The 13,907-nt window shown below is 33.2% G+C and overlaps 1 protein-coding gene across 1 annotated transcript; it reads left to right on the top strand.

The window, feature by feature from the left end:
* The first annotated feature begins 625 nt into the window (after positions 1–625).
* On the top strand, positions 626–13,753 carry LOC146735708 (folylpolyglutamate synthase, mitochondrial-like). Its single transcript, XM_085506024.1, has 9 exons — positions 626–675; positions 2,996–3,062; positions 4,027–4,146; positions 4,931–5,009; positions 5,171–5,205; positions 5,770–5,934; positions 6,172–6,249; positions 6,600–6,686; positions 13,541–13,753. Exons 1-9 carry the CDS (start codon positions 626–628, stop codon positions 13,751–13,753), a joined length of 894 nt encoding a protein of 297 aa, XP_085362150.1.
* The last annotated feature ends 154 nt before the right edge of the window (positions 13,754–13,907 follow it).

Here is a 13,907-nt window from a genome sequence, read left to right as displayed (position 1 = left end):
CTAAGCTGTATGATGATTTCAGTTATCAATTTCTTACATTTTTGCAAGTAACATTCCCTCAAACAGTGTTTTGAAAAACATATAAATACCAAAGTTTATATGACGACATTCTTTATCTTACCAATTGCTATGGAATACCAACCAAGTTGATAATGAGAACTTGATGTTTGCTTAAGTGTGCTTACAATGATTTGGCAAGTATATACATTCAGTTAAATTCTGTTAACCGGTATGTTGTTTTCATTATCAGTATAAATAAACGACAATTCTGTGTTTTTGTCCAAATCTGGCTAGTATTTTATTTTGCTTATATATATATTGGAAATATTTATAGAAATCATGCTATATTATTCTAGACGAAACATTGAAATTAATAACATGTGTCATTATTTGAGGAACATAATTATTAAATTATCTTTTTTATATAAATATGATGACTTTATTGTTTTTTTGTCCAGAATTGTTCGCACCTGATTTTTACCCAATATTTTGGCTAATTTCACTAAGCCTCATAGTATAATGATTATGAGACATTCTATTTGAATATCATAGAGTGATAGGCCTTTGTATGCCAGATATGAACTGCTCGGGTGTTATGCAGTAGTGTTTGTTAGATTTTCCGCAGATGACGAAAACATCTGAAAAATTTTTGGCACTGGAACCCCTTTATAAGAAGTAATAGCGGAAGTAGATATTTCTCACTTAGTGTACTGACAAATTATATGAAACTCAAACCGTATGCAGGCTGTCTGGATCGGAGTGAGATCTTCGAAGTGGGCCCGCCATTACAATGCTATCTATCCCTGAGCAGAATAATATACGTGTGACCAGATTGAACTAGCCTCGGGCTGCCCGATTTGACTTGGGTATCGTGGCTCTACGGCGAGTCTTTCAGAGGAGCCCAACAATAACTGGGGTAACCTAGGATTACTAGACCGCCACCTTTCTTGGCTGATCGATTGAATCATCCCTCAATTTCGCACCAATTACAAATAAACAGCAGGAGATTTAGTCCAATAGCAAAATCCCGAACAAATGCAAGTGGATTTTACAGTCACTGGAACCCCGTAAAATTTATTTCGTGCAAATGCCAGTGTTCCTTAATGCTTGCATATTAAGTCTTAACCAAAGTACGTGAGAAGCCTTAGCCAGTACTAAATTATATATTGCACAAAATCCCGTCTATAATGTACATATTATGATTAATATCCAGTTAACTATGCTCCATGTTAATTTGTTAATTTGGCCGACATACATGTTTAGCATTGCGTCATTTACTTTTTTTTATTATAGCTTAATTTTGTTAACCTTTGAAATGTACGTTACATTAGTTTATTGATGTACGTTACATATCTTATATCAGTAGATAACAAAGCAATGAATTCCGTAATGTGTATGACCAATATATACTAATTTTTAATAAAAGATTCAGACATATATGTCTTCTGCTTTCATGTTAATAAATCACTGTTTATAAAAAGCAGTACAATAGGAATTCTTTCAGTGATCGTTTTAACAATTACTTCCATATAAAGGGATCTAGACTACTTACACTAGAACGGCTTTGTGTTACATAAGTCACGCTGGTAACAGTTTGATTCAAATTTAAAATACTTTCATTTTCAGAATTTCTAAGGTTATCAAAAGTCAGCATGTTTAGGCGTATATTAAACCGTATTATAATCATATATTCTATATATATATATATATATATCTGTTTATTTCGTTTAAAAGATTCCTCTCATTAGTAAATAGCGCCCTCACTCCACAATATTTAGAATGAGTGGTTGGTCAAAAGTTTGATGAGTCAGGTGCATCTATTGGCTAAGCTTGTTGTACATAGATGCAAATGAGTATAGAAACCATTAATGCTGTAGGGTGTACTGGGAGGGGTGGAGGATTTCATGTTTGTAATGACTGGTTGTAATGTGGTATCTCGTTGTTTTCAAGATGCAGCCTGATATTTGTTGCTTTCTTGGTTGTTCAATTGCGGCTAAAATTTGTGTGGTGGGTGGGAGATGTATTTATTGTTTGTTGAGTCATTGTTTAGATACCCTGCAGCTTGAAATGGTATGGCCAAATCCAAATTCGATATGGTGGTGTTGAATATCTGTGCGATATGGCAGTGTCGTCTAAAAACCACGCATCAAAATGATTTCTGTTTATTTATTTACTGTTGTAGATCCTGAGAACTAGCCATTGAATATGATGTCGGGAATAAATGGTTTTCTGAACAAGCTTTATTAATTATTGCTGGCAATATTCCAGTATGAATTGGGAGCAAACTGTGACACCAAATCTAGTCGTTGTATTGTTATGCCTCTAAAATATTTTTTTTAAATAAAATAAATTAAATAGAAATATATTATGTGTATTTTTGTATGTGGAAACATGGCTTGCCCACTAATAAATATAAAGAAGTGTGGTCTGCAGTTCTTTTTTTTTAATTTTTTTATTTGTGAAAAAAAACTTTAGTGTAAACAATAAAACACTCACAATGCAAGGCTAGTTCACCAACATGTCTATTCTCTTGCTTGAGTGTGAAAGTACATGGTTTAGTGACTACCTCTCATATTTTTAAATTTTAGAATTTTTTTTTATTTGGGAAGGTTCTTCTATAAAATAGAACATATATATATATTCTGTATAATTAATGTCTATTGGTCAATGGTTTTGCCCGCCGTCATAATAATTGTATTTTGGGTCGAAATATAAAGGAATATAAGTTAGTTGGCAACACGACCAGAGACGAGTGGTTGTTGATTGAACGTATAGGCAACCCGACGATAGAGACAGAAGGTTCATTAGTAATAAAACTGAACTACTGTGAGAAACCTCTGCAGTGTAAGTGTAGCGAGCGAGGCGAGTTCCCTACATCGCGTGAACAAACGTAGTGTTCAAGGCAATATATGTTGCGACATAGTGGGTAGCTATGTAGTAGAACGTAATATTTGCATCATTTCTCATGTTAAAACTTATTTTAATGTTTTTGCAGGAATTTCCCAACTAGTAACGTCGGATACAGAGCAGATTCACATCTTATACTTGAAGAAATGTCTCAGGTAGTATATTGTTGTTGATGAAATGTGCATATTTAAACAGTTCCGTGCTGGCATAATCCGTTGACGTTTTTTGAATACTTTTGAATATAAATATTATCATGTTACACACTTGTAGGAAATGCGTCAGAGATATTTAGGTTTTACGGCTTTATTTAGGTTACCAAACACTCCATAAGTCATGAGCATTGTCAAGTAATTGTTCATAGCATGCCAGTCAAATCAGTAAAGTGTTTGTCATCACTCAGTGGTTTTGTACATTTCCTATTGTTCACTGCAATATGCAATATGTATACGACTGCCTACTGCAAATATAATGTGCATACGTAGTCATTCTGTGATTATGACTATTTCAGACTGGTCACTGCAATTTATGCCACCGATTTGTGATTGTGTACATTTTAGACCGACCACTACAAATGTCAAATGTTTGCCAGCAGTCGATTTGTGCGTACATTACAGTCTTTATTACTATGAGTTACCTGAGGTGCGTTGTATCACGGGGTGACCTGGTCTGAAATAAATTACTCTGATATCGAACTCTCCATTATTTCTACTCAAACATGTCTTTATCAGCGAAATGTTCACCTTAATCTGCTATCCTTGTTCGGTGTGACGGGCGAGTGGGATTATACACAATATATTAACATGTATTCAACTCAAAAAATGGTTTCGAATAATGAACACCAAAACAAGGACACAGTTTGAAATGACTACATTCCCGAGACTAAACTTGCGTTATTTGTTCGGTCGCCCCTCCAAAATCAAGCTGAAACCCTTTGTGACAGCAAAATTTGCTCCTCAAAATGCAGGAAATAGCGTTTCAGAGGATCTTTATTTTAAAAATGTTAAAGGGGAGCATGCTTCAGACTCCCTAGGAAGGACGCGCCTTGGGCACAAGGTTAGTCTATTAGCCGCCTCTCTTGTCTGTACATTATAATATTTGTAGCATATTTTTGTTTAACAGGAAGTTGAGGAAATACTGAACAAATGTATGCAATATAATCATCTATCTGATGATAAATCATGGTATAATAATAAGGGTCTGCCCGAATTCAGAGAATACTTGCGAAGAATTAATATTTCTGTGAGTTAACGTTTACATGAAAGTCACTCATGATGATTACAAACATGACAACTATTTCAAGTTATATTATCAGTATTAATGCCATTCTTACACACACTCACATACGTTATTGACCATTTTGTTTGATAACGTAATAATATTGGATGAACGAGAGTGTGTATAGACCTATCATAATAATGCATATATCATGTGAATTAAACACGGTTAAACACTCTTGAATATAGCTGCAAGCAGTAATGGTAGGTTTACAACTGTCGGACTATGCATCATTTTCACCTTCAAGTACTCATCATATATTTGAATGACATGCAAACTGATTTATATTACAATATATGTCAACTGTTTTCATTAAACAGTTACCTTTAATAAAGGTGCAATTTGAATATTAGAAAAGGAGTCATATTTTGCACAGTATTGCAAATAATTTTTGTATAGTGAATTCAAAACAACTAAAACTGAAGTACATAAACATTACAAAACATGTAAATAAACAATATGTCAGTTGTTTGACAAAGCGAGCTGGACAAATGGCATCGTCCATATATCATTTTAGATTATATTCAAAAGGTTTCTGAGTAGGAGCACTAAAACAGAAACCTTCTAATTTAATCAACAAATGCATGACTTTTTCCACATATTGAAGGGAGTCATTTTATTAGAACCTTGTGTTTTGAGAATTAAATAACCTATCTGTCTAATATGAAGACGTATACTACACCTGGCATGCCGATGTAATCACTCCATCTACCTTTCTATTGAAATATACGTGTTATGTTGTTTTCAGCTTGACGATATCGATAGACTGAATATTATTCATATCGCTGGTACAAAGGGCAAAGGGTATGTAGCTGCTTTCTGTGAAAGTATATTACGTGCAAATGAATTTAAAACTGGATTGCTCAGGTGAGTCTGGTTGATAGCATGTTAATCCCACACGTCAATGCTTAATGTGTTAAAATTGCACACACATTGAATTGTATTGTTAACAAATATTTAGGAATAATTTTGTCATGTATAAAAACAGGCCATGACATGAAACATGGTTTAAAGCTAGGAAAAGTGAGTGACGGATTATGTGTCACAAATATCAAATCTCCAGCGACATCAGTTTTTCTGTAATTGCTTATGATAGTGTAATATTTTCACTTAATTACACGTTGAATACAATGTTTAATTATTACGTCATGTTGGTTCGACAGACTTATTTTATTTTGTTCATACCCACAAATCAAATATTATAACGGGCTACCAGATAAACAAATGAGCTCCTATCAAAGAAGGCCTATAAATGCATAACTAAAACAAACGCACATTGACGTAAATCATCAATATATTAAAAGATATAAGATTCAGGTCCAACACTTTATTTTTTCAAAATGGAATTATGTTGTCCATGTTTATTTTATTTATGCACGAAATGTATGATAATGTAGTATTGTGATGATAATATATCGGAAAACGTATGCATATCCCACGATAAGAAAATAAATGTAGCTTAATTGTGAATGTCATTTGTCTTCTTCTCAGTTCACCACATTTGATAGAACCTTGTTTTCGTTGAAATATAACAATATACAGTGTAAATAACGGTATATAAAAGGTACACTTCAACTTCTCTTGTAGGTCGATGTTCTTATTCTTGAAGTAGGCGCTGGTGGTGCTTATGACGCTACTAATGTCTTGCGATGTCCTACAGTGACCGGTATCAGCTTGTTGGATATTGATCATACATACTTGTTGGGAGATACGCTCGATAAAATAGCATGGCATAAAGCTGGTATATTTAAGGTGGAAACATAAATTACAATCCAAGAAAATCCGTTGATATATAACCTTTTTGGAGATATATTTTACGAACATATTTGTTTTTTAATATGCAATTTATCATGTAAATGAAATTATTATTGACAACTATCTTTACATACGTGTATTCGTACTTCACAGAACCATCCGTATTCTTGTTCACTATATCACACACAGAACAAAATGAGTACAATTTGCAACAAATATCTGTATTTTTTTCAGCCTGGTCGACCAGCTTTAACAATTCAACAAGCAAAGATAGCCATGGAGACCGTGGTTACTAGAGCCAATGAAATACACGTATGTGTGCACTTATAATACGTATTAATGCGAGTGGCAATATTACACACAATTAAAAATGTGTATTGGTGTCCGATCGATATTACTTATGCACCAATACAATATGACATAATCAGTAGGAATTGAAATTACTGAGTAACGAGATGAGTAAATAACCATATCTTATCTACCATAGAATATCAAGGCCTGTGAGAGATTGTGTTGTGAATATTGACACGGATTGAACAACCCAACATTGAGATATATGAGATACATTTGTTTTTCATTTCACAATTATTAATGTATTGTTGAGGTGTTCAAAACGTTCACTGATCAATAAAATGGTGTTTCATACTTAAATATCTGTACAGGCACAACTTGAGCTTGTATCTGACTTGAAGGACTACGATTGGCAGGGAGAACCTATGGAACTTGGAAAGCAGGGGATCATCAGAAAAGTAATGCGTGTTTAGCAATACAATTATGTAGTCAGTGGATAAAAGAACGTAAAGCACGTAAGAAAATCTTGTATTCCTATCTTTAATGATAATGGAGTTAAAAGATGTACATATCTATTCACCTTTTGATTGAAATTCACACTTTACATTATGTTACTATTTTGTGAAATTTGAACTCAAATAGGTTTGCTATTGAACATTTTTAATGTTTGGCATAGTGAAATGAGATATGGCATTTCAGATACCTACACTTAATATAATTTTGTTAAAAAGAATTGACGTGTCTGCAAAGGTATTCTGAACATTTTGAAACCGTGCCAGAGAATATGTATTTCATGCTATTTAATATTATTATTTTCTTGAACATGGTATTGCAACTTGGTGTTACTGTCTATATCGCATATCCATATAGTGAAAAGTTACTAAAAACATTTCAATTCAGTCATGTGATTATCATAAAAATGTTGTAGTAAACCATAACATGCATATAACATGTAAACAATACACCGCATATTATGATTTAACCGAGTATTCACCCTGTCATGCTACCATGATATATACCTGTATATTGTCATACCCTGATTGATGAGACACTGGAGGATATGATGTGTAACATTGTATTCTCAGTGTCTTACCACGAATATAGTACGCAATGGTGAAACACATTTTATACAGTGCATGTGCGTACGTACTTGTTAAACAAATATTGCGACATGTATGATGCACGAAGTGGAAACAATTCTTCATGTCACCACACTGTTAGGCATAAGTGGTGAGAAAACTGATTTTGAAAGTATACATGAGGACGTTATGCATGGAAATATCCGGACAGCTCCAGCATTCAAGTTACCAGACACTTTCATATATGGTAAGCATATATCTCATATTCTGGCAAATGGAAAATGTATAAATAATGTCGCTAAGCCAGGGGACGGTTTTCTAGTTGGAAATTATCTTTTTAAACATGAATTATGTAGTCGCAAAACAATTATAGTAAGTAGTATAATTTTGAATCGCTTACGGCAGAAAACTTGTTAACCTGTATTTTTTTTATGATTTCTGATTCAGACATTCTACAAGGGTAGCTAAGCATGCTAATGTAATAACCAATAAAATTGTCGCCATGAAATGAGCAACGAGGCACAGCAAATTGTATATTTGATACCAGCTATATAAATCATTGCTAGATTTGTTGACTGTTATATCTCTCCGAACAGACAGAAAATACCATATAGCCATAGAAAGTATCACAGGAAAGATTTAACAGTTGTGATATAAAGATCGCGATCCCACACACTAGTACACTGATGTTGGAGGTCAATTATTTCCAAATCAAAGATGGCTAATATATAAGTCATGTCTATAAACAGAAACCAACAGAAAAATAATACCATTCATGGACTTAATATGTGGAAAATGTCAAATGTGAAATTCACATCTATCTTTATTGAGTTTCATTTGTTGAAGATGTCACATTCATCGTCATTGATTTGTTTGATGTACACAGATCAATTATATAATAATAAACTATATTATTTGAATTTATTTGAATCAAATTTTGGATTGTAATATATTGTATCAATGACAACCACATTAAACTTCCATTAATACTTATTTATATCTAATATACATTTATTTATATCTAATGTTTTTGTTAACCTTCCTTCGGTTTTATATTAAATAAATAAATATTCTCAAACAGTAGTTGCAGACTTTTATAATCAACACATTTAACTCGTGTACGTTGGGGTTCTTGTTATTGGAGTGATTTGTGGCTTCTGAATGTATTAGTAAATTACAAAACATCGCTGGGATAACATTTTTATATCACACATTACCATAACTATTATTCAGAGTATTCAGATTATATACTTTCAAATCTGACAAAAATCTGTAGACGAAAGTCAAGTGGAATGCTGACCTTCCATCGATATTTAATTCGTTGTGTTGGTCAGTTATCACTTAATCCTAATTTCACAGGACTTAAAAACTGTTCTTGGCCAGGGCGTTCGCAGACTATAAAACGTGATAAAGTTACATATTATATTGATGGAGCGCATACACGACTGAGTATTCAAGCTTGTGTTAAATGTTTCCAACAAGAGTCAGTAAAAGAAGAATTTGTACTGGGGTATGTATTGTAAGATAATATATATATTATTGAAAAATAATACAATATAGATAACTGGATAAATGATGTACCTTTACTATAGCGCTGAATATATAAAAAAATATAATTACATGTTTTAGGCCACAGCAGCACGTTTATTTATATCATGGTAAATAAATATAGAAAGGATTCTCATTATGGATTGTTATATTAAATAAGGATATAAATTTATCAAATGTTGGAAACTTGATGAATATGTTGCTTCTGACAAATTAGGCAAATAATGAAATTCAGCTTCGTTGTAATAAATACATATTTTCTCGGATCTATTTTGTGGAGATGACTATCCGCCTAAATACTTAATTTGTTGACTGAAATTCGACAAGAGGAATTGTCAATTATAGCTAGATACCTTTCTCGACCAAAGAATTTACATTGGGAGATTGTAATAGATTATTACATCACGACTCTATTTTGTCAACTAAATTAAGTATATGCTATTCATATGTTTTAGGTATTTTAGGCGATTGTAAAACATGTATGTTATTAATAGTGGAATACCCCTTTCAAAAATTGCTTGTACTTCCACAAGTGTATCATATAATTTAACTGAATTATTCAAACATCTGATAAATAATAAAATTTAATATATTCTTAATTATTAATAAACCCAAATGATGTTATAAGTGTAAAGGTTCTATTACACTCCAAACCCATTTCTGTAGAAAAACGCCAGAAATATTTCGTTAAAGAGTGAATGTATTTCTTAAAATCAAAATTCAATATTATTTTCATCAAGGAATAATTGTTTACCGGTCACCTTGAATACCACTATGCAACCCAGTTTCAGTGACTCTTATTCCTTTACGCTATACCGTATCTTACTTAAACTGTATCAAGTGTACATTAATCAATACATTTGTTTTCTATGCACAAGCATTAAGTACATAACCAATGATAAGTTGAAAACCTTTCAGTTGCAATAGCCATCACAGTCGCTTTTTGTAGTCCTAACCTCCTTAAAAAATCAACGAAGCCTTCATAGATGCACTGCTTGGTCTTCAAATTGTTTTGTTTATGACCTTACCCTCATACAGGCACAGCAATGGACTACTATACTTGTTTCTCTGCTAAAGACCCAATAGATTAAATTCTGTCTACAAGCTTCTGGCACTGCGAATTGACTTAACCATCAGTTATTTGAAGGAATATCTCTTCATGCGCACCCTGTGTCCCATTGTCGTGGACAGCGCCTCGTGGACCCGGAGGGTCTTGAATAATTTAGTTCGCAAATGCCTCATAACTTTATCTGTCATTTACCCATGTTCTTGGTGCAAGATAATTTTTTCCAGGCCAAACAAAATTTGTTATGATGATTATTTTGGGCTGGGTCTGTGACATTTGCTAATGTTTTTAGTGCGTATTTCACTTCAGCTCTTAGGTTATCTTATCAGGGTTTATTCCCAACTGTTGTAATTATCATTTTATTTATTAATGTTCTTCGTCCGGCGCCACTTTTGCAAACAAAAACCCAAATGCACAGAACTTCATAGAATAGACTAGATCCATTGCTTTTTTAATAATTGTAATAAAATTACTTACAAGCTAGAAGTGCATCACAGATTAGTTTCTATATTTAATAATACAATCTAGACATACTTTTCACATCATCTTTCAAAGCACATCCTGAACAAGACAATAAAATATACTACTTTATTATTTTCTGTATTTTGACTGGCAATGATACTTGAGAAGCCTTAGTCACATAGGTTTTGACTTGCAATGCTAGTCTGAGAAGCCGTAACCTCATAAGCTTTGACTGGCAATGTTAGCCAAGGAGCCTCAGTCTTATACGGTTAAACTGGCAATAGTAATCTGAGAAACCTCAGCCTCGTGAATTTCGACTGCCAGTGGTTCACTTTGGACTACCCACAGTCGATCAGATATAATTCTGGCAAATTATCCAATGATTTTGTTAATCAATATACCCTACAAACTGTCTGTTATGTTTTATTTTGTGTTATTAAGTATATAAAACTATTTTGTGAATATTGACAATACGTTCTTTGTATAAGTTTTATATTGGTATGGCTGGTGCCATTTTTTTCATAGACAATTCATTGGAGTTTTTCTATATGAATTAGATTTCAATTTTTTACCAAGTATCGCTTGTGTCACTAACACTGTCTTGCCACTCATTTATTGCAGGGGTAATTGTGCCAGTATTTTGCTATTCAATGTTACCCATGATCGTGATCCTAGAGTATTCCTAGAAAATCTTATTGATTGTAACTTCTCTGCCGCTGTTTTTTGTCCAATCATCTTGGATAATAGTGAGTATATAGTAATCAATTCATGCTTAAGATGATACAACATGCAATCAAAGCTAATTAAAAAGATAATGACCATTTTAAGGAACAAACTAATATATTTGTTAACTGTTTGGTATGTACATATACACAGGTTACTGAGCCGGACAATTGTCCGTTGCGTTTCCATTATTGGATCATTATTTGACGCTTTAAACAAATCGATGCGGCGTGCAAGGTTTTAAGTTGAACTAATGCTGGTGGTGTCTACTCACATAAAATGTTTTGGTGTGAGAATTCCTGGTAAAAATCTCTTTCTTTGAATATTAAATATATACTGTATTTGGAATTCAATGCAGGTTGTCTAGTGTTTACATCATTTGCAGGTTCGGTCTATTGTTTGTCGCCTTCTGTTTTAATGATAATGATATCACCTGGCATCAGTTAGATAAGACTCGAACAGAATTATCGCGATTGAAGTATAATTTGTACTTCTTGTCAATTTCTTCTACTTTGGTTTATTTTTACAATGGTGACGTAGTACGGATTTCTGGTTTATCAATAGTTCAATCCGACTGTATCTGTGGGACCCATTTCTGTATCACGGTTTATTTGGCTGTCTGGCTGTCATTACATTTGCCTGTAGATATTGTTGACTGAACATGTGTGAATACATATATATTCGAGCATAGTTTTTTAAATTTGTCTGAATTTGTTTTGGTTTCCCCCACAATGCAATATTTGTTTTGGTGTTTTGCAATAACCGCAATATTGTTGTTTCTGGCATGCACGCTACTTCATTGTATCTCGTGTAATAGTCGATCTATGGTCTGAAATTTGCAATTGATCAATAACTTCGCACACAATGTGAATACTAGTATATTTTTTCTGAAAAGTAAAGTTTCTATTGAATCAGAAACCTGATATTGTTTTGTTTTGAAATTCGACCACCACAAAACGATATTTTCAGGATGTTGTTTTGGTCTGGTTGTTGACCGTCGCAGTGATACACTGTATTCTTACCGTGGTTTCAAGTGTCACTTCAAAAATGATATTAGTATTCTTGAAGTTTCAATGATACCTGGGAATAGAATCAACACCTTCTAACAAGAGTCGCACGCGACACATAAAGAAAAGCATTTTTACTGGCACAGAACAGTTATGAATTACGGTTAGAACAACATTCTACATAGTACTACTTTTCGTCATTGAAATTTTAAAATTTGGATTAACATTAATCGACTACAATATATAAATATTAAAATTGCAATGCGTTTTATCGCACTAGGTAAAAATGTTACTTGAGTTTTGTTTCTTTGAGGTTTATTAATTTTCCCCAGAAAAAAAATATTTATTTGATTTATCTGTTCCATGTTTTGACGTGACTGTTTGTTCGGTTATGTCGTATAATGTACGCTGAGGCTGACTTACACTAGTGTGTGTGACATCAATCAATCAGACTTGAAATCATGCTATATAGACAGATTGCCAACACAATAATGTGTTCACTACAATATGCTATTAAATATTCAGATGGGTTCAAACTATTGGCCTTTGTGATTTTTTTTTAGAAATACAAAATGGCCAAAATTTTATTGTTTTATATTTTGACTATTATTATCTGTCGTTTAATTGTAAACGTATTTACTCGATTGCTTTAATTCAACCTGCTAAGTGTATTTTTTTATCGTAAGCTTCATTTTTGGTATTTATCTATCCCTTCGAAAACATTATTTAGGTAGTTTTGGCAAATAAATTCATTACTAATCCTAATCTATTAAGAACCTGGCTTTGTGTATGTAACAATTAACATCAGGCCATTGAGTAATTTCTAAAAATAGATCTAACTTATATAATTTAAAGGTGTGTGTGTTAACAAGTATAGCGCTACATAGATACCCACTGCCGTGACCTAAAGTTGTATCCAAAGTAACCCTGGGTTATGTGACAACTACACATACTTGAACGACCAATGGTAGTACAAATTTTTAGAAATGATCCGTTTAATATATACTCCAGTACTGCCGCGTCCATAGCGACGTACACGACGCGTGTAAAATACATTGTTAGTTTACATGAAATTCACACACGCGATCATAGCCTTTCAACTGTGGATTGACCATTATGTTTGTTTGTTTAATAACATGACGTCAGTGCAATTTATGACTATCATTTTATCTCAACTAATAATTTGAAGTCTGTTCATGTGTGCGCCCGAACCCGTTTCCTCGGCATTGACTCACCGTTATCCGCCAAAATTATGCAGTTTTTGTATTTTACCAGGCACAGTAGAAACAATGCTGAATAAAGAGAAAAGCCGTGCACTGAGTGAAGTGTGCATTGACACGTTTCAGTCATTAGAAAAAGGGAATACTGCAACTTCACACAAAACCATATCTTTGAATTTGGAATATGTTCTTCACGCTCTACAGTAGGTATCTTGTGGGAAGAACTCGTGCATAGCAAACCCAAGAGCCCAGGATCCAACACCACCACAAATCATGATGGAAGCCGATCATATACAGGTTCTGGTTACTGGAAGCCTATATTTAGTTGCTTGTGTTAGTGAAATTCTTGGTCTGGATATCGCTGAACACGGCGATTCACATGATGGGGATATGAAACACGTTGAGCAGTGCATTAATTAACTGTTGAACTTACCTATTTAGATTTTAATTTAGAAGATAGTCAAAATACAATTATTTTAAACATTTAATTGAATGTGTAGCTATGAACAAAACAAAATAAATAATGTAGTTAAATATTTCAGTTCAAAGACGTAATTGGTGACGTATTTCTATG

The sequence above is a fragment of the Saccoglossus kowalevskii genome, chromosome 12 (genome assembly GCF_978046115.1).
Source record: "Saccoglossus kowalevskii chromosome 12, keSacKowa6.1, whole genome shotgun sequence".
NCBI lineage: Eukaryota > Metazoa > Hemichordata > Enteropneusta > Harrimaniidae > Saccoglossus > Saccoglossus kowalevskii.
This window is presented reverse-complemented; position numbering and strand designations above follow the sequence as displayed.